Here is a 22,992-nt window from a genome sequence, read left to right as displayed (position 1 = left end):
GTATGTTTATTGCAGCACTATTCACAATAGCAAAGACTTGGAACCAACCCAAATGTCCACCAATGAGAGACTAGATTAAGAAAATGTGGCACATATACACCATGGAATACTATGCAGCCATAAAAATGGATGAGTTCGTGTCCTTTGCAGGGACAAGGATGCAGCTGGAAACCATGATTGTGAGCAAACTACCACAAAGACAGAAAACCAAACACCGAATGTTCTCACTCACAGGTGGGAACTGAACAATGAGAACACCTGGACATAGGGCAGGGAACATCACACACTAGAGCCTGTTGGGGGGTGTGGGGCAGGGGGAGGGACAGCATTAGGAGAAATACCTAATGTAAATGATGAGTTAATGGGTGCAGCAAAGCAACATGGCACATGTGTACATATGTAACAAACCTGCACGTTGTGCACATGTACCCTAGAACTTAAAGTATAATAAAAAATTAAAAATAAAGAAAGAAAACTGGGATTTTTTTTTAAGTGGGAAAAAGAAACAGGGACAAGTTAGTTCAAATAAGGATTTTAAAAAACCAAACAGGCAGGAAACAATATAATGTATTGTCCAATCTGAAATACTTTTGAGAGTAAAAAGGTGGTATTAATAATTCCCCCTGCTCTGGAAGCTTAAGCCTGGACAAGCTTGAGCACCTGACTGTGAAAGGTGATGTGTAAAGGGGGCTCCCCCCATTCCCACCACTCTGCTCCCAGCTCCTGCCCACATGGTTCAGTTCCCAGAACTTGCTGGTGGCAGTTGTGGGACCCCAGGCAGAGTGAGATTCTCAATTAGTTATTGGTTCTGACAAAGAATCTTGCATTTATATCAAGATTTGGAGTTGGGTGGGGTTGGGAAAGGGAAGATTTTACAAAGGAGAGATAATTATGTACTATTTGTGGACAATAAAAATATTCCCACTTTCCAGTCTAGCTTTAGGACGTATCAATGGAATTTTAAAAAAAGAAAAAGCTTAGAATTTTGGCAAGATGACCCACCATTGACCCAGTTTTTAGTATTTGTTGAATGGTGGTCCAGTGATCTATTTGTTGTTGTTGATGATGATGATGATACAGATTTTTCTCTCAGGCAGCAGCTAAGCTCCTAGTTTCAGTGCTCTTCTTGCCTGACTTATCAGTGGCATGTGATACAATTCATTGCCCTGCCCCTTTGAAATGCTTTCTTGACTTCTGGGACTCTGTATTCTCCCCTGTCCCTTTTCGATTCTCCTTTCTGGCCCCTCTTCACGCTCCTAAACTTGAGCACTGCAGTGTCCTGGGACTTGGTCTTTGGACATTTTCTCTATCTACTCTCATTCCCTTGGTGATCTCGTGCAATCTTATAGCTTTAAATGCCTTCTAGTGATTAGGTCTCCAGCCTGGACATCTTCCCTGAACTCCAGATTCACATCCATCATGAGGGCAACCGAGTAAGGAATAACTGCAGATTTTGGGCTGCTCAGGATAAAAGCCTTAAGAGTCATTCTTGACTTCTTTTCAGTTTTATACCACATGATCAAATTCTTTCAGTCCACTTTCAAAATAGAACCAGCATCTGAACACTCTTCACTCTCACCCTGCCCAGGCCACCACACTTCGTGCATTATCACGACAGATTCCTACTTGATCTCCCTCTTCCTACCCCTGCCTTTCTACCAGCATGTTCTCACCCCAGCAGCCAGAATGATCCTTTTGAAATGTATGTCAGGTCATGTCACTCCTTGCAAAACCTCCTACTAGGGGTTCTCATCTCACATAGAATTAGCCCATGTCCTTACTGTGGCCTCCAGGGCCCTAATTACAGGGCTCCTCATTACTTCTCTAACTGTGTCCCCATTTGCACTACCCCCTGCAGGGTGCTCAGCTCCAGCCACACTGTGGCTCTTTCTTGCTGTCTCTCCTGATGCCAGGCATTGCTCCCCTTGGGCCTTTTCTCTTGCTGTTTCCTCTGCCCAGAATGTTCCCCCTAGAATATCCATGTGGCTGGCTCCTCCACCTCCTCCAGATCTTTGATAAAACGTCACCTTAATGAGAACTTACCTGACCAACCCATTTAATATATGCATTTTGTGTCTTCTTAAATTTTATTGTGAACATGCAGAAAAATCCATTTTATACACACACACACACACACACACACACACACACTGAATAAAACAAACACCAGTATAGCCCAGACCAGCACTGCCAGCAGCTTTGAATTCCCTTCTCCCCAGTACACACACATGGCCTCCCATCCTTGCTGCTCCTTTGGATCTAACCACTGTGCAGAATTTTGTGATAATCATTCTCTTGCTCATTTGATAGTTTTAACACCGAGGTATGCATCCTTAAACTATATAGTTGAGTATTGTCTCTGAACACTATGAGTAGATTCAAACTGTATATATTCTTTCACCTTGTTTTTTTCACCCTTGATGTTATACATAGCTATTAGTTTGCTCATTTTCATGACTGTATAGTATTTAATTGTATACATATGCCTCAATTTATGTATCCATTCTGGTGGTGACAGGCATTTGGGCTGTTTCCAGGTTGAGTTATTATAAACAGGGCTTCCACAGACATCCTTGTACATGTATTTTGCTGCTCATGGACACAAGTTTTTCTAAGACAGATACCCAGGAGTAGAACTTCTCAGAAACTTTCAGTTTCACTAGATAATGCCAAACTATATCCAAAGTGTTTTGTTTTTTCACCTTATACTCCCAATAGGAGAGTTTAAGACGCTCTTTTGATCTTTTCCAACACTTGTTATTTACAGACTTTTGGGCATATATGGTATCTCATTGTGGTTTAAATTAGAATTTCCAGGACTACTAATGAGATTGGGTACTCTTTTATAAGTTTATTGGCCATTTGGATTTTCTCTTTTGTGAAGTACATATTCATCTTTTTCCTATTTCGTACTGAATTACCTTTTTCCATGTTTTTTAATTCTTTATATATGTTAAGAGTAATTCTTTGAGTTATAGTTGTTGCAAATACATTATCCCATTCTCGTAATTTGTCTTCTCACAGAGTTTATTAGGCATTTTATGAACTTAAATTCTTAATTCTAATATAGTCAAATTTACCAGCATTTTATTATGGTTGTGCTTTTTGTATCTTTCTCAAGAAATTCTTCCCTACCCCAAGGTCATGAAAATATTTTTTTCTTATATATTTAAAAACTTGATTGTTTTCCCTTTCACAGTTCATCTTTAAAATACACCTAGAATTGATGTTTTTGAGTTGTGTGAATAAGGCCCAGTTTTATTTTCTTCTGTATGGACACCCAACTGTCCCAGAAGCATTTACTGAGAAGTTCATTCTTTCCCCCATTTATATGCAGTGCCACTTTCATTAATCTGGTTCTTGGTTTTCTATTTTGTTCCGTTGGTCTAATTATCTCTTCCTACAAGAATATAACATTATCTTACTTATTGTAGTTTTATAATTAGAGTAACATATCCATCCTTCAAGAGTTTGTTGACTCTTCTTAGCCTTTGTGCTTCCATATAAATCTTAAAATCAGTTGATCGACTGGACAATCTAAAGACCTTAGAACATTATTGTTCTATTTATTGCCCACCCAACTTACATATTATTGTTGCATATATTTTAGTTCTATCTTCTTTAACTTCATGAAAATTGGCATCATTATTTTTACAGTCAAGGTTCACATAGGTTTTCTCACATACTTACCACTTTAAAAGCTCTTCATTCCCTTCTAAAACCATGGTCTTCCATATGGGATCATATCCAAGGCACATTCTTAGAATTTCTTTTAATGAGAGATTCAGTTGATAGCAAACTCTCAGTTTTTATTTGTCTGTAAATATCTCTAATTCATCCTTATCACTACATGATGTTTTTCTTGGGCACAGAATTCTCAGTTAGAAATTGTTTTGTTTTCAGCACATGAAGAGGGCTTTTCATTGTATTCTGACTTCCAATGTGCTATAAAATATCAGTTTTCAGTCCAGGTGTCTTTCCTTTGAAGGTAATTTGCCTTTGGATTTGTGGCTGCTTTTGAGACTTTTCTTGTGTCTCATATATTCTACAATTTCACTATGATATATCTAGATACAGATTTCTTTTTACCTTTTCTGCTTGGGTTTCATTGGGATTCTTCAATCTGTGGATTGGCATTCTGCAACAACTTAGGAAACCACCAGTCCTTATATCTCATCTCATTCATTACCTGTTCTCTTTCAACCTGTCTTCCATATTGCCAATTTTTTGTGTCGCTATACTGTATTACGGATAATTTATTCCAGCCTGTATAGAAGTTTATAAATTCTCTCTTCAGCTTTGTCTAACTTGTTGTTAAGTCTATCCATGGCTGAGGCAGGAGAATCGCTTGAACCCGGGAGGCGGAGGTTGCAGTGAGCCAAGATTGCGCCACTGCACTCCAGCCTGGGTGACAGAATCAGACTGTCTCAAGAAAAAAAACAAAATCTATCCATGGTCGTGGGTGTGTGTGACCTGACATACATTTCAAAATTTTTATATACCATGTATATATGTGTATACACATATATATACACATATATACATGGTATATAAAAATCATATATATAACAATATTTTTGTTAATTTCTATATATATATTTATTTCTAGCAGATAGAGGTTTATTGGTTAGTTTTCACATCTGCTAGATAATTTTCAAAATAGTTTCTTATTCCTTGTGTATATTTTTAAGTTTGCTGTTTTAACCTGTGACTGATAATTTCAATATCTCTGGTCTTTGCTGTGTGTTCCCGCTGGTTCTTTCACATGGTGCTTCAATTTCTTGAGCAATTAGTTGTTTTTGACTGTGTTCTCTTCATTGCCCTTGAAAAATTATTTTGGGTGACTTTTTGAGGCCTGGCATAAATATGCTTCCCTACAGAGAGAGCTTGTATTTGCTTCTTCTGGGCACCTGGGAGCCCTACTAGTGTTAAGTTCACAACCTGAGGTTCCCTGATCCTCTTACGTGGTGACCCAGGATAGAAAGCCACAATAGGGATTGCCCCTGGCCACTTCTTAAGGACAGAGTTTTGTTTCCCCTTTCCTCCCTTTTCTGCTTAGATCCATAACAATTTTTTTTCTGTAGTCTCATAAGTGGGAAAGGGTGTGTATAGTTCAGTTTCATCTTTACTCTGAACATAGCCCTTTGGAGTTCTGATTCAATTTGGTGAGGACATCCTGTTACAATCCCCACTTGGGGCCATCCGTCATCCCTAATTTCTATCCTGCTTGCTCCCATAAAACCGCCAAAACCAAAGCCTAGGTTTGCCTAGACGGGCAAATGTTCTCAAGGTAAAAGTAGCTCTAGTGCCCAGGCATTTGTTTCCTTGGTTCCCATTTTCCTTTAGATTTTAGCCTCTGGTATTACTTCCTATTCTGTCAGCCCTTTGAGACTTTGAGAAGATTGAAAAATATATTCATTCAATTTTTTTTGTAAATTTTAGCAAAATGGGAAGTTACAAATATCCTAACCTACTACTACGGGAGACAGAAGTCTATTTTACCTATTTATTATTATTTATTTACTTATCTATTGTCTGCAAATTTTTTAAGAGAGGGATTATTTTGTTTTGTTTTCTGCTGTATCCCCAGTGTCTAAGAATGGTGTCAAGCACATCGCTTGACTCATTAAATATTGAATGAAGGAATAAACTCTTTAACAATAATATGCATATTGTGGGAGGCTTTGAAGTGCTAAATTAAACTTTATGTCATAACAGCTTAACACACGGCAACTCACCACATATTCTTGAATAAATTCCACATGCCTTGCACTTGTTAAGCAATGAAAAGAAAGCAAATTTAGACTTCTAAGCTGTGGCAAGGCATCCATCAACTCTGTACTTCATCTGAAAAATGAGGAGTTGAATTGGTGATATCTAAGTTTCCTTCACCTTTTACATTTCTGAGACGAAAACACAGTTCCTGTACTTAAAGGTCATGATGGCAAAAATAATGACCAAAAAAAAAAAAGAAAAAAAAAAACCCTCAGGCCACAGTCAGAGTTACAACAATTTCCAGACCAATTTTTGGAATAAGTGATCCCTCTTCCACCCTGCAACTAACATGTAGGCCTACTTAGAAATGCTCTGAGCTGTGAGTACACACACTCCTTTGTAAAGCAGAACCTCCAATCTTGAATACCGTAAGGAATATTTTCATAAAGAGATACGGGGTATTAGTAACCCTAACATTGTCCTCTAGTTTCAGGTACTGCTGTCTTGCCCATGCTGGCAAACAAGAATAAACTGCTACCACCTTATTGATCTAACTCAAATAGGAATCACAGGATTTTCCCTCAGCTTTCCCTGACACAGCTGAGACCATCTGGGTCTTGCAAAAGGGCTGTACCAAACTCTAAGGTACAGTACAAGGAAATAAACCCAGCAACTATAGGAAAGCTGAAGAATCACAGTTACCAAGCCCAAGCTGGCTATCTCCTGTGGCTTTCAGACTCTGGTCTATCCACAGACGTCAGAGAGAGCCACCCCACAGCCCAAACAGGCTGCTGCAATTGCAGCCATCTTACCTGATTCCTTCTCCAAGTTTCTGGTCTGTCTCGATGTGGAAGAACCATCTGGTAACCTACTCCCCGGGAGTTCCAACTTCCAGCCTGTGTGGTCAATGGCCTCACTATCAGACAAGATCCGGCCCCTCTACACAGGACTGTGGCTCTCCCTTTACCAACCTCTCATGATTTTCCTAGCAGAATATAATATCCACAATAGTCACATAACAGCATCTACATGCATGCAGTCACAGCCAAGTGGTCCCTCAAAGAAATTACCATGAATAAGATGGAGGCAAAGTTCATCAGGTAACCTGGGAAACGATCCTTCCAGGTCAGTTTATCTTCATCATCCTGGGGAGAAACAGGAGAGCAGAGACAATCAGAAGTCACAAATAACAGATATTAATTTGCTCTCAATTTGCATATATTTGCATATGATTAATCATTATCACCCTATATAGATATATTTCTAGTCACTGATGACTTACTCTCCATATTATCAACAACTCTCCTAATTTTATAATTTCTAGATAAGCTGGAATAGCCTGGAAAAATTACAATGAAAAAAGGATAAGATTTTATTTCAGCCTCACACTGGGCTGAAGTTCTAATTCAACCACTTATCAGCTGTGTGATCCTGGATATGTCTCTTATTAACATTTCTGACCTTTTATTTCCTCATCTGTAAACTGGGCACAGTAGTGATACCTGCCCTGCCTACTGCACAGGACAGTTTTGTTTGTTTTGTTTTAGTAAGAAACATGTGAATACAGTAAAGCAATGGACAAATGACAGATAACAACCCAACCACAGGGCAGCATCCCATAAATAGATCATCTGTTAAATAAAACATCAACCACTGATCTTAGAGCCTAATAATTGTGCAAATTACCACAGTTTTGTTCTTCAAACAGGCTACATGTAGTATTACGTGCTCTCCCTTGTCACAAATCCAAACATTTTGAGGTACAGGTTAAGCTGATCCATTCAATCAACTTGGCTGAGAATCCTACCTTTTTCCCCTTGGACTGGGTCCAGTTCACCCAGGCCATTATCCTGGGACAATTGTATCACTAACCAGAGTCCTCCTTCAGCATGCTCTGAGGACCCTCATTTGGTGGGGGACAGGGGAGGGGCTGCCAACAGCTATGAATGGCAAACAGCTCTGCTAATTAAACAGCTCTGCTGTATAAATTTAGTTCAGGCACTTGATTCCTCTGAGCTGCAGTTCTATAAAATTAGAATGGATACAGCTGTCCTGCCTACTACACAAGGTAGCTGGGAAGACCATCTGAAGCCGTGTTTGTGAAGGTGCCGAGAATATGGCAAAGCACTCCCTGCCAGTACGGCAAGAATCCACCAGTACTTCTGCAAGGTGTCTGAATGTGGCTCAGCGGTGAGCGCTCCAGGGCCCCTGCTCTCTCCTCTCCCTTCCTCACCACTGATACTCAGAACACACCTGATTTGGTGCTAGCAACAGTGCCATCTAGCCTTTGAAAGCTTGTACTGTAAGCGAAGGACCTCCTTATCCTAAAAGATTTCTTTCTAGAAATCCCTCTAGGGCCCACTGTGCGTTGATCTTGGTGCCAGGCACAGTGGGAGGCAGAAGAAAACTGACAAGATCACCACTCCTGGGGGGCTCACAGGCGAAGGAAACACAGATGACACCCACACACCAAAAGGTTTAAGAATCCCTGGTCAGTCTGGGAGTGAGGGTTATCTTGGGAGTGAGCCTGAAGGGATGTGAGAAGAGGAACAATTCTCATGCCTGCAACTGAGCAACAGGTGGAGTTGGCTTAATAAATTGTGGTGGGCATGAGTGTTATAGCTGAATTCACTTAGTAATTAGCACTTGCATTTACAGATTATGTAAACAAGCAATAGATTCAGGTTTGCACAGACTTAGGGATAGAATCCTGTTGCTAGACTCTTAGCCCAACAGGCTTTCCATCACACAGTGGGAACAAGGTAACTACACCTTGTGGCCATTCTGAAGGAATAGGAACATGTGAACCTATTTCTGATGGGACTGGAACAAGACTCATTCACGTTCTTCTAAATTAGGCCAAACATCAAGAGAGATTAGAGTTTCTTTCATTTTCCTTCAGTATTAATTCTTAGTTTCACTCACACACTAACATTTTCCTTACAGGTATTTTTTTTTTTTTTGGAGACGAATTCTCGCTCTGTTGCCCAGGCTGGAGTGCAGTGGCACGATGTTGGCTCACTGCAACCTCCGCCACCCAGGTGCAAATGATTCTCCTGTCTCATCTTCCCGAGTAGCTGGGACTACAGGCACGTGCCACCACGCCCGGCTAAGTTTGGGTGTGTATGTGAGTATTTTTTTAGTAGAGACAGTGTTTCACCGCCGTGTTGGCCAGGATGGTCTCGATCTCCTGACCTTGTGATCTGATCTGCCCGCCTTGGCCTCCCGAAGTGCTGGGATTACAGGCGTGAGCCACTGCACCCGGCCCCTTAAGGGTATTTTTAAAAGATTTTTCAAGCTGTTGACAAGGAAAACTGAGGATGGGCTGACGGATGATAACACTCAATAGGGATTCTGAAGAGAAATTTGAGGGGCCGGGGAAGGACTTTTCCTGAGCCTCCCGCCCAATTATGGTCAAGGTTTTGATGAATAAGTCTTGGTTCAGTCCTACTCAACAAACAAAGTCTAAACAGTGCCAATGGGCCGGGCTCCGTGCTAGATACTGAGGACACGCTGAGGAGAAGGTTCAGCTCTGCCCAGGAGGAGCTCAGAGACCACGAAGGAAACAAGGAAAAGCAATTCTAAGCTAAATCTGATTCGGAAGGTGGCATTACTATTTTGCATAAAAATGAGACATAACTAAAAAGTAACCAAATTAAATGTCCACTCAAAGCAACTAAAAGAAAAAATGCTCACTTTGATATAACGTTCTAGTGTATGTTGAAAAATCACCCCTCTTCTTATGTTTACATTGGTGATCTCTTTCTTCTGGAAGTCACAGCTCCCAACACACACAGAGTGCTCATGCGTTCAGACACTCTCCCAACATAAGAAGCCAAGAGGAACACAAACATTGCACCATCGTCTTCCAAGCTCCCAAAGTCACTAGTAAAAATGACAGTGACTAAAGTAGTCTTTACTTATAATAATCTGGCTCTAATAATGGAAGCCAATTAAAACTCTCCATTCACAGATACATTAACAACATGAAGACTTGCAACAAAATATCCCTAACTTAAATACATTCTGCTTACAAATCCTATAGCCAGCATACAAGACAGCACAAAGAGAAGTAGGCCTGGAATCAGGACATCCAAGTTCTGAACTCTTGGCTCTGGTCCTTCTTAGGTGAATGACCTTGGGAAATTCCCAGATCCTCAGCTTCTTTATCTGTAAAATAATTTATGTGCCCTATCTGTAAAATATAGTTATATCTATCACACCAAATTACCACGCATTTAAAATTGCCCAGCCTGTGAAGCAGGTCAAGAGAGTGCAGGCACACAGAGGTAGGAGAACTCTTAGCACCTCTCTCTCCTTTTAAAATGGAAATAACACTTGTCCCACCTAAGTGGCCCAGGTATTGTGTGGATCACATGAGTGCACCCATATGAGAGAGCTTTGTAAACTGGAAGGCTCATAAAAGTAAGGTCTAATCAGCTTCACGATATAATCAAAAGCAGGTGACTATAAAGCACTTAGCTAATGCAATCATTGTTAAGACAGGAGCCTAGCTGTCCTCTGTGCTAGCTTCTTTGTCTCAGCTCTTTGTGTCTATGTCCCTTGATGATGGCTCCCAGTTTTGAGCCTCCAGACAGCAAGCAGCACAGTAATAAAACCACATAAGTGCCCTTTTGGCAAGCTAAACATTTGGAAATGAAATCACTGAAAAGGCAATAGGTGAGAGTGCTATTTAAACAAATCCCTTGGAGAATAATTTTGTAAAGTGGCAATCATCCTTGAGTCGTTTTCTTCTTTTTTTTTTTTTTCTTTTTCTTTTTTTAGAGACAGAGTCTCTCACTCTGCCACCCAGGCTGCAGTGCAGTTGCACAATCATAGCTCACTGCAACCTCGAACTCCTGGGCTCAAGTGATCATCCTGCCTCAGTCTCCAGATTAGTTGAAATTACAGGCGTAGGACATCACACCTGACTTCATTTTTAATTAAGATATAATTTACACACAGTACATTTCACCTTCATTAGTGTTTAGTTCTGTAAGTTTTGATAAATATATAGTCATATAACCACAACCACAACCACAATCAAGACGTAGAACAACACCATCACTTCCCATTATTCTCCCATGGCCCTTTGTAGTCCATCACCTCCCCCAATCCCCAGAACCTGACAAGATCTGTTTTATGCCCCTTTGGTTTTACCTTTTCCAAAATGTCATATAAGTGGATTCACAGAGTATGCAGACTGTTGAGTTTGGCTTCTTCGACTTGGCATTTGAGATTCATGTTGTCCATGTGGTTGCATGTGTTGATAGTTTGTTCCTTTTTATTGCTGAATAATATTCCACTGTGTGAAGGTACCACAGTTCATTTGTCCTTTCACTATTTGAGGGATGTTTGAATTGTCTCTAGTTTTTGGCAATTATGAATAAAGCCATCGTAAAAGTGTCTGTGCACTAGTTTTGGTGTGAACATAGGTTTTCATTTCCCTTGGATAATTACCAAGAAATGGAATTACCAAGTCATAGGGTAAGTATATGTTTGACTTTATAAGAAACTACCAGACAACTTCCCAAAGTGGGTGTACCATTTTGCATTTCCATTAATAAGATATGGTATTTCCTTCCTCTATTTTATTTTATTAAATACATTTTTAATTTAGAATAGTTTTAGATTTACAGAAAAGCTTCAAAGGAGTTCCCATATACCCTGCACCCAGTTTCCCCTATTTATATTAAATATATTTTTTCACAACCAATGAACCAATATTGTACAGTATTATTAAAGTTCATACTTTATTCATATTTTCTTATAAATATAATATAAAATCTAATATTACTTAAATTTAATAATACACTATTTATATTAGTTTTTACCTAATAGCCATTTTCTGTTCCAGGGTCCCCTCAAAGAAAACTTATTATATTTAGTCGTCATGCCCCCTTAGACTCCTCTAGACTGTGACAGTTTCTCAGACTTTTCTTATTGGTGGTGACTTTGTTCGTTTTGAGGTGTACTGGTCAAGTATTTTGTAGAATGTCCCTCAACACAGGCTTGTCTGAAGTTTTTCCCATGATTGGACTGAGGTTATGCATTTGGGGGAGGAAGACCAAAGAGGAAGGGGCCATTTTCATCACATCATATCAAGGGTACAGGTTAGAATATGACTGACCACTGATGACGTCAACCTTGATCTCCTGGTGGAGATGATATCTGTCAGATTTTTCTGTTGCAAAGTTTCTTTTTTTTCTCCTTTCCATACTTTACTCTTCAGAAGAAAGTCACAAAGTGCCCACATTTAAGATGTGGGAATTATACTCCACCTCTCTGAAGGGGCAGGATCTGCAGATTCTCCTAGGTTTTTAATCCAGGTTTTTATATTTTGAGTTTGCTAAAAGCAGAACTGTGAAGAAGAGATACTCAGTCATACCAATGTAAAACCAGTGCAGGTTACTCCCAACCCTAAAAGAAGAATGAAGACGATAAATGCCAAGTGACCAGGACTGGAGTGGAACTGGCTTTGGGCTTCAAAAGAAGCAGGCTGTGGTCCTCATTCTTTGGGAAGCCCACAAAGGACAGGAAGCCAAACCTTGACATCCTCACTGGCAGTTTCATTATCATCATCTGCCTCAGCCCTCCAGATAATAACAAGAGGGTCAGGAATAGGTCAGACTGGTTTCTATCAAAATGTTCATACACTGTCCATATGTTCTGGCAAATATTTTGGGGGCAGTGTCAAACAGAAGAGAAATATAATGGATTTGGAAATACAGGACGTGGGCTTCATTCCATCTCCACCTCTTTATTAGCTGACCTAGGGCATATTGTTCAAATTATCTGTGTCCTCAAATCAGCATCTCTAATGGGACAACTGGTAACTTTCCTTACTGAGCACTCAATGAGTATACCACATATGTGACAGGACTTGGAAAATTACAAGTTCTATATAATCGTGAGTTGTAGTACTCTTGTTTCTATACAGGATGCATACATCGAACATCAAATATGTACCTCAAGCATCATGCTAGCACCAGGAAGTAGGCATACATAGAAGAACAGCTCACATTCTTGGCCCTAACTAGTACCAGAAACTGAGAAAGATGAACACAAATTACGACATGATATGACACACAAAGTGCTATGGAAACATACAGGAGGGAATGAATTCCAGCTTAGAGGAATAAGGAGATACTTCAATGACTAGGAGACATTTCAGTTGTGATTAAAGAATGATTAGAGTTTCCCAGGATGCAAAGGGGGATGAAGGTATTCCAGAGAAAGCACCATGTGCAAAACCATGGAGATACCATAACACACAGTATGATCAAATGGCTCAGTGTAATGAGAGGGTAGGATGTATACACAGCAGCAGGGTTTTAGATAGATAAGGTTAAAATCAGATTCCTGACTACCTGGTAATCTACAGTGCATCTTTTATTATGACATGAAGGATGAAACATCAGAACAGAATGACACTTCTAGCTAGCACATAGCAAGTCATCTGACAGTAGGCTGGCAGGAGTCATAGAGAACAAATAATCCAGTCCCTTGCTGATCAGATCAGTCCTGAGGTACAGGAGGAGAGGTGACACACCCATGGCTAGTCAGCAACTTCATTCTAGGCAACACCAGAACAGGGCCTCTGATATTTCCGCTCAGTTGCTGAGAAGGCTGTTGCTAACTGGTTCCTTTATAAGGAATGGTTGCTTCTAGATTTTAAATTCTAAATAATATCCAGGGACCTCTTAAACATGAATTATGTTTTAATGCCATAGTTGATTTATTCTGATGGTGGAAAATATTGAAAGCAATTGCTTATTTGCATTCAGTTCTGTGTACTGTTTGAGGAGCGGAGCTGAGGTGCTATCGGCCTATCACTTCAAAACCTTTACTCTTCTGTCTATGAGAGCCTCTCCTTTGTGAGGCACACCATTCAGCCATAAGGACTTGTACTTTGTGATTATCATCTGCATCGCCATCTTCCCCAATCCTGCCATCATCACAAGCAGCTGAGATCCAGAAACTGACTTACTCCTTAATGTCCTCAAGTCAACCCTACTTCACTCTGGCCAGCAGCTCCTCACCACAGTCCAGGTAATGTTGATATTTGGAACTCTTCACTTCCTATTCTTCCACTACTCTTAGTCTGGCCCACCACTCCAGTCATACTAAACATCACACACATGCTTCCGTGCCTGAGTTTGTCTAACAGAGCTACACAACAGCGTCTCATATTGAATCAGAGCAGCCATCCCACTTCTAAATAAGATAAGGGATTCTGAGTGCCACCGAAAAAATTACACAACTGCATGGATTGATGTCACTATACAGTCACAACTGGCAACATCAGTTGTGCCCCTGTTGCTTCCTGGCCATACTTTTCTCATTCTCCTATACACCCATCAGCTGTGTCCAAATTGACCCTCGCTCGATGCAAGCCCCCTATTCTTCTATCCCTTTTCTCCCACTCATTACATAACCTCACTTTTTTATTGGGGAAAAAAAACTCAAGATCATCATGTGAGAATCTCAATTTCTCCTTTTGCCATCTACAATTTTATCTTCATTTTTTCACATCTGATCTTTCTGTCTCATTTGGAGAGATGTCCCTCCCTCTTGCTGACTGCCATTTCCTTTAAATTTCCTTTAAATCTCATCCTCTTTCTACCTTTCCTTTAAATCTCATCCTCTCCTCAAGGACTTTGTTCTCCTTTATCTTAAAACTGTGTTTTCAGGCTTTTGCAGGTACCTTCAAAATCATCTGCAGGATTTGTTAAAACAGATTTCTGGGCTCCATTCCCAAAGATTCTGATTCAGTGGCTCTGGAATGGGGCCTGAGAATTTGCATTTGTAATAAGTTTTCAGGTACAGTGAGTGCTGCTGCTGCTGTTGTGTTGCTGCTAGTCAGGGAACTGTACTAACTGTCTTAAACCATTTCCTTCTGCTAGGTATGGCCACCCTGCCTGCAGACACACCAAAAAATAAGAGCCACCACTTTTAAATTGCTTACAATGTGACTGACAATTAGCTATGTGCCTTAGACATATCCTATTTAATTACTGTAGTAACTCATGAGGGATGATTATTATTCCCATTCTATAGCTGTAGGACCTGTAGGTCCCAGAAGGTTATGGAACTCGTTCACAAGTGAATAAGTGGCAGCTCTGGAATCCAATGTGTGTGAGTCCAATGCCATGTACCCCACAGCCTCTCATGTGGTGCAATACTCTGTCATCTAAAAAATACATGAACCATGAGGTAGCCACAATATTGGAAGGAGTCAGAAGAGAGTAGGGTGACCAAAACTCAGGGAGGGACATCGAGTCACAGCTCCTCTTGACAGAGAGATCAAGTAAGTTAAGAGCAGCAAGGCATCCGTCAGAATTTATCATTAAGATCATCTGCAACCTTTGTGAGAAAATTTCAAGGGAATAGTGGGAGTAAAACCAACACTGCAGATGATGAAGAAGTAGATGGAAGGTGAGGGGAGAGCAGCTATAATTTCCTTTCTGAAGAAGTTGGAGGGAACACAGGGTTGCAGAGTTCAGATGTTTAATACCAGCACTTCCCCATACTTTTTTCCTAGCTAACGTGACCACCCACCTGTTGAGGACCCTCAAATTCTTATCACCAGCCCAGATCTCTCTGTTAAGCTCCAAACTCATTTGTCCAACTGCCTAGTGAGCATCTTCAACGGAATGTCCTAAGCTCAAATGTCCCAAAAAGAACAGATCACCTTGTTCCTTAAACCTTTTTTATCCTAACTCAACCACGTGAACTGAACCATGCCTCTTTGAGCAGGCAACACCTGAAACAGAGGCATTCCCTTGGGTTATTTCCTCCCACACACTCACATTTGATCGGCCCCAGGTGTCATGGGGTCCACTTCTTAAACCTTCTCCTGATCTTCCCCTCCTGTCCATTCGTACTTCTGATGGCTTAGTTCAGGCCCTGCACAGCGGACTCATTCCCCATCCACTGTACTTATTGATTTTCTTGTCTTTCCTCTTCATGAACTGTCAGTTCCAGGAGAGCAGAGGCCATATAGCTGGTGTCTAAGCATAGTGCCAGATACATAGTGCAAACTCTTTAATTGTTTGTTCAACCAGTGTGTCTCCTATCAGGTCCTATCAGGACCTCAACTCTGAAAACAATCTTGGTAACATTTAACCAGCCTCACTTAGATCCCTCTCCATGTAAGGAGGCATGCAGGGCATGGCCTAGACACTATGAGAATTCACTGAGGCCAGTGGCAGGTAGAAATAAAATGGAGAGTTTCTCATCCCTGTCTTCAGGGAAACTCTGTCTGCCTTGAGTTCCCAGGACAGGGGATCCAGACATTGCAGCAGGCAGAGGTCTTCTACAGATTGGGAGGTGACTGAGGCCAAATGCCTCTGGTCAGAGACACCACAGGGAACTGTGGATGGAAAGGGTTGGCAGGGCCGGGACATGGTTTCTGAGGGAAGTTACTTGGGGGAGCCTGTTTCCAAGAATGACTTCAGTAAACCAGGGCTGGTTAAATTGCATGACAGATAGGAGCTGGTCCCAGACAAATGGACTCACGGCAGAGTGGGATTTAGAGATTGACTTGGTTGGGGGTAGGGGTGGCAGTGGAAGGCTAAAGCCCAGGTTCAACTATGTCTGAGAAAGAGTCAAATAGCAGTAGTTTGTTCCAAAGTCCTCATCAAGAACACAAGCTCCTAAAGTTGATCAAGTACCACTTATGAGATTCCTGTGCTGGGTGCCTCCATGACACATTGTGATTTGATAGGGCTGGCTTGAGGAGACATCAATACGTGGAGGGCTTAGAGAAGGGAGGGTTGAGAAATAGCGAAACTCCAAAAAGAGAGGAACAATGTGAAGAAGTGCAATATACTTTTCAATTTTTTTGTTATGCTTTTTTGAAATAGGATCTTGCTCTGTCAGCCAGGTTGGGCTGCAGTATACTTTTCCATTTGCGGGCCCTTGGGACACTGTCAGAGATGAGAATCAAGGAAAACCCAGGTGCTCCTGGGCTCAGGGACGAGGTACGAGTGGCCATCTGGTCTCACATGACTGAAGGTCTCTGGTTAATGAGCTTTACGCATTTTTATGAGCCAGCCCACTGTGTAGATCAGTTGCCCTGAGTGTGGGGGACTCCTCAGCGCAATTTCAGGTGGAGATTAACAATTCCGGCAGCCAACGCCATAAATTCAGCCTCTCACAGAATGGCACATGTTCGAGGGCAAAGAGGGGACTGTGGCTGCTTTCACAAAATAAATGCAAGCCATAAACTGAGAGGAGTTATGCTGTGATCTCCTGGTTTGTGACTTTAGGCCACCTTAGCCCTCCATACATATGTTGACTAAAACAAAGGAGAAAGAGATAGTGAGGTTCTGGGCCAGCAATCTGTGAAATGGGACCGTAAAGTTTCATTTGAGTTCTGCTCATTTGTCTTTCTCTCCTTCTCTTCATCCCCCTTTTCTTCATCCTTGCTGGAGCTGGGCATCTCACTGTGTCTATCCTGGGAATGCTGCAGTGTGGTCTAGCCTGGAGGTGGCTGCCTGGGTTCAATTTCCAGCTTGCACACTTATTGAACGTGTGACTTCAGGCATGTTACCAACTTCTGTATACCTCCACTTCCTCACCATAACAAAGATATTGAAAATAGTGCCAACAGTACGAGATTGCTGCTGTGGAGATGAAATGAGGTAATGCATGAAATATGCATAGGACTGTGCCTGGCACATAGTTAGATCCCAATACTTGTTACCTATCATCTGATGATCAACAGCATCATCATTGTCATCATCATCATAATCATATCACCAAAATTAATATCATCATCATCATTACCATCATCATATTATCAACATCACCATCATCATCATCAATATCATCGTATCAAAATCAACATAATTATCAACATCATTATCATCATTGTCATCAATATCATCATCATTGTCATCAGCATCATTAAAATCATCATCAGCATCATCAGCATCATCATTGCTTTATCCACCAGGGACCCTGTGGCCCTAACTAACAAGGAAACCCAGGTAATTATGGGCAAAGTTTTCTACAGCACAAACCCAGGGGCTGCTCTTCTTATCCCAAAGTCACACAACTGCCTTGTGTGACCTCATTCCACCACCTGGTCCCACTTTCCCCTCAGACCCAAGCTGCTCGATGCTCTCTCTGCTGGGTGAGCTTCCAAGGCTTCTCACAAACAGCACCTACTATAGCAGCAGAGGTTCCCCCACCAACTTCATCATCTTCTTTCTCTCTTTAGGTCTCCCTCTTAAAATACTTCTTCCTCCAGGTAGCCTTTATGGCCTGATCAGAGGAGTGAGGCCAGTATTTGAGTGCATATCCCTCCCTTCACAGAGCATTAGCCTCCCATAGCTCCTGTCAGCACAACGTCAGTCTGCAAAACGGTCTTGGTCTCCACAGCCCAAGCACACCCAGCCTCTCTGGGGCTGAGCCTCCAGGTCCCACCCCTCAGCCCCGTGCACTCACCTATGACTGACCCTCGAAGCCTTCTAGCAGTAGAGAAAGACTTTAGGGACAGGGCCTCAGTCTAGGAGGGGAATCTTGGCCAAGGGGCACGAGGCAGTCATGTGGCACAGCACCTAAGTCTGCAGGCATGCCTAAAGCCCAGGACAGAACGCAGTGTAATTTGTGGCTCAATTGGAAAACATTCTTTATTCCTCCCACTGCGTGGTTTTCCTAGCAGACACAGAAGAACCCTGGCTCCCCCTCTCCCCTCCTAGGGTCCAGCTCACTTACTCTGTTCTTTCTGGCTTCCCAGAGAGCTTGCAGCTCCCCTTTCTTTTTCTCAGCTCGCTGCCTTGTCCTCCCTGGGTTCCAGTACTGGGCTGAGCTTCTCTGTGGCCATTCCCTAAATCCCAGCTGTTCTGCTGTGTGCCCTGCCTGGATTGGGATTTGAGAGCCTCTTCCCAGTCACTCTCAAGGGAGGCCCTTTTATTTTGTGATAGTGGTACAAGGAGTCTTTGATGGGTTGCTCCTAATGAGGTGGGAAGGCCTGGGGCAAGCAAGCCCTCATCTGTGTCTGAGCCTTCTTGTCTGCAAAAGGGAGAGGCCAGCCTGAAGCTACCAGCAACCTCCATCAGTACTGCAGAAGGTCCCTTACTTAACAATTTTTTCGACTCACAATTTTTCAACTTTACAACAGGTTTATCAGGTCATTAAATGCATTTTCTACTTAAAATATTTCTGACTTATGACAGGTTTATCCATCATAACTCCACTGTAAGTCAAAGAGCATCTTGACATATGAATCCTTGATATTCAGCCTTTTCTATACCATCATACGAACATCTTAAGCCAAATGACTATGAACTTTGAATACATCTAAACCCTGTGCTGTGGCCTCCAATGCTTACCACGATCTGGGCTTTGACTCCTATCCAACTTCATCTCTTGCCATACAATCTTTTGTGTACTCCCTCTCAGCCACACTGGCTTCCTTCCCGTTCTTAGAACACACCAAGCTGGCTTCCATAGCAAAACTTTAGCATGACTCCTCTCCTCTCTCTCCACCCCGCTGCTCCCTCAGCTCAGCCTTCAGTTCTCGATCCCAGCATCACTCCCACAATGAGAACTTTCCCACGCCCCTTGTCCATCCCTGGTCCTTGTTATTCTCCACCACAGCACTTATTGCTACCCAAAGTGACCTTGTTTATTTATTCATCTCCTAACTGGCTTTTTAAGGAAAACATCAGCTCCATAAAAGCAGGGAACTCCAAGTATCATTCAACATGGATCCAGCACTTGGACCACACTGATCACAGAATTCATTTGCATGGATGACTCAGAGAGTGGATATCAGTTTGGAAAAATAGCCGTGCTCATTTTGGTGGCGCTCCACGCTCAGAACATTGGGAATGAGTATTCAGTCGCTGGGTTGGTCAAATCTAGTTTTGCATAGGAAGAATTCCACAAAGCAATTCTGTGCCACTGCTTCAGGTGACACACCAGTGCCAATCTCTCACGGATCTGAGGAAAACCGAAGGGAACAATGCAAAGGTTCGTAGTAACCTCTCAACAGTTTAAGAAAAATAGTCAATTGCGTGGCCCACAGACTTTAAGAGCAGCTTTTCTCATATGCATTGCAGCAAGGAGTGTTAAGTGACACCCAACTATGATCTGATCTACCCTCCTGCCTCTAGCGAGCAGGCCATGAGCCTCCTGTGCTGATCACAAAGACCTCTACAACGGCGATCCTGCAGCCACACTTAGCTCCTCTGCCTAGTGCTTCCTGTCCCTTTGGGTCACATAGAATTTCTTAGTCTGAGCTACAGGCCTGAGGCTTTATTTGGGTCCTTTTCTTTATGTTCTAGCCCACAGACCAGAGAACAGATCCCTAGAGCATTCATTTAGACTTAAAGTTCTTGATGAAATCTCCTCCTATTCTTATTTTCTTCAGGCTCAATATTCCTAGTTTCTACCATTAGTTTTCCTACTGAATAAACATGGAAGGGAATCAGAATCCTTTGTTCCTGTCTGTATCAACTCCCTTCTGTGCCTTGATGGAACTCTAAGGGCTGCCCACAGCTTACTGTGCTGGGGGTGGGTGGGGACTTGAAACAAAGGTCTTCAGCCCAGGAGGATGGGAAGAGGAGAGCTGGGGCTTGGCACTCAGTGAGGCTCGGGCCATGGGGAAGACTGGCCACCACTGTGACAGACAGAGGCTGAGATGGGACACGAGGGCGATGCCACTGCCTCCCACATCAGCTAATCCTTGGAATCACATGGGGGGAGCTTTAAAAAATACACCGATTCCCGGCCCTTCCCTAGATCTGCCAACTCAGAACCTGGGGGAGGGCCAGGAATCTGTTTTTGAAAATGCTTCACGGGCAATGCTGAGAGATGCTGTTCTTTAACTACCCCTCCCTCGCTGTGTTTGCTGCAGGGCCTGTACTCCTGTGGCTTGTTCCTCTGTGAACAGATTCTCTGAGAGGAGTTCACAGGGTGGAAACAAGCTTGGAGACAATTCCCTCATGCATGGTGTCAACACAGAACCCGCTATGCCAGCTGCCAGGCAGCCCCGCCAACTCACCAACCTGCTCCCATGGTGCCCCTCCCTTCTCCCCCACCCTCAAGCTGATTACCGGGCTAGGGTAGATGCTGATTACACTCAGTCCAGGGATGAACTTCAGACCCACTGCACTCTCTCGGTAGTTCAGGGAGTAAGAAGGGCAAGAATTGAAGGTGGGCATGCCGCCTGGCCTGCAGTCAAAGCTTATTTTGATTTTCAAAGCATCAGCTTGACACACCGGAGAAGACCTAGACCTATGCAGTTACCTTGCATTTTGTGAATTTATTGGGTTTTAAAATTTCTCACTACACACAAAGCACTTTAACAAGTACCTTAGATCCTACGCCTTAAGAGATGGTTGGTGTCTTCCCCTCAAAGCAGAGGTGCCAGGCTTCTCAGTGTGAAAAAAAAAAAAAAAATTTTGAAATATGTTGGTAATTTTTATTTAAAGACTGTGCTCTTTGAAATCAATTTCACATGCATAATAATGAGTCTTGCCAACACCCATGTGTTCTGGTCAGAAAAGTAAAGAAACATTGTTCATTGTTTTGTTAGCAACATCAATCAGTTCTAGCCTCCACCTATGGACAGTCATCACTCTTATGCCAGGATGCAGACCACATACATCTAAAATAGTGTTTGTTTTTAACTAGGAGGGCAGAAGAAACTGTTTTCAGGAACTCGCAACAATAATAAACTGGCCAAAAAAAGACACTGCAATTGGCCCTCATCATGGTATTTGATAACACTGAACTCCCCTAGCATGCAATGTTTGTTGGTTTGGTTTCAGATTTTGTTAACTAATAGAGAATGGTGGTTAGTTCTTCTTCCTTTAGAATCAAGGGGCCAGAATAAATGGGATGGGACCCCAAAAAAGGCAAGTTGGGTAGGACACAGGGAAGCACCTCCTAGACCTTCTCCAAACCTGGGAACACCCCGAGGGACGAGTTCTCCATTACTTTTCAGGGGAACAGAATCGTTTCCAAAGCTGGGCCCTGGTACTTCCTGCAGACACACTCGGATTCACTGTAGCACACACTGTTCAGTAACCAGTTCTGAAAGGAGCACGTCAAATGACCTATAAGAAGGATCCCTCCTTCCTGCGTGGCCTGCAGGCGAGGAGAGACCATGTCCCACACACGCCTGCCTCTTCTCTGGGCCCAGTGCTCTCCGTGTCCAGGAGTCTGCCCTGTCCTGCTAGGCTGAGGGCATCCTGGACAGAGCCACAGCTCAGGGGCAGAAGTAAGTCTGTGTCCTTGGCATGAGGGGCTTCAGCAGGGCATGGGCCTCAACTCAAGAAGCCTTGGTGCAGAGAGGAAAAGCAGAGCCAAAGAGAGGAAGAAAAATCCATTCAGCAGAGGAAATGAAGCATGGAACGGTTACACTGTGGGTGAATGAGCAGGCAGAGTCTCTTTCCTCCTTTCCCACTCTCACCCACAGGGCCCAGGACTAGGCCCCGTGCACAAGGGACTACTGAATACAACGGTACGTGCAGGTCTTAGCATGGGAGAGCAGACTGAATGTACTCCACAAATCCAACTAAGACTCAGCTCCTGCACATGATCACCCACCCACCATCCCGTGTGGCAAGGAAAGGAAGCACCTGGGACCCGAGCCCAGGTCTCTGAAACGCTGAAATGCTCAGTGCATACCCTGAAATGCTGACTGCAGGAAACTCTGCACTGCTATGGCTTCCAGAACTCATCTCATCCTACTCTAGACACCAGCCCTGTCATCAGCCCCCTCCAACTCCCTTGTGAGTGCTGAGTTCAGAGGAATTTGTTCTGACCCTCAAGAGGGGTTAAGACACACTGATAGGCTGATTGGATCAGACCTCTCAGATGTCACTGATGCAGTGGCCCTACCTGCCTAGACAATTGAGAAGAAACATTTTACTATGATTTTTATAAGCATTCATGGTGTTCCAGGGACTGGGCTGTGACCTTTCTGGTCCAGGATGCTTAGTGTTCTGAGAGAGATAGATGGGTTATGAAACAGTTACAGTGCAGTGGAGTAGTTGTGATGTAGCCATGGCCAGGATATTATGGAAGCATGGTGGAAGAGCTTCTGACTTTTCTGTCTTTGGAAAAGATTCAGGAAAATTCATGCATGAATGCTTACATGTACTTATGCACGTATGTGCACATGCATGCATGTGCATACACACAAACTCATGCTTGGTGGTTTGGGTATGCACTAGAACAATGACCCTATCTAGCTAAGGTAGTGGGCCAAGATTAATCATTCCATCCATCTATCTACCCATCCTTCCACCCATC

At 42.7% G+C, this 22,992-nt stretch overlaps 1 protein-coding gene across 1 annotated transcript in view; it reads right to left on the bottom strand.

Moving 5' to 3' along the window:
* Positions 1-22,992, bottom strand: part of LOC105551137 (anoctamin-2) — a 351,959-nt gene that overhangs the window by 86,524 nt on the left and 242,443 nt on the right. Inside the window, exon 13 of the mRNA XM_011996294.1 lies at positions 6,786-6,860. Coding sequence (XP_011851684.1) covers positions 6,786-6,860 — 75 coding nt within the window. The remainder of the gene's footprint in view (positions 1-6,785; positions 6,861-22,992) is intronic.

The sequence above is a fragment of the Mandrillus leucophaeus genome, unplaced genomic scaffold (assembly GCF_000951045.1).
Source record: "Mandrillus leucophaeus isolate KB7577 unplaced genomic scaffold, Mleu.le_1.0 Scaffold508, whole genome shotgun sequence".
NCBI lineage: Eukaryota > Metazoa > Chordata > Mammalia > Primates > Cercopithecidae > Mandrillus > Mandrillus leucophaeus.
Note: the sequence above shows the minus strand (reverse complement) of the source record. Positions and strands in the feature narration are given on the sequence as shown.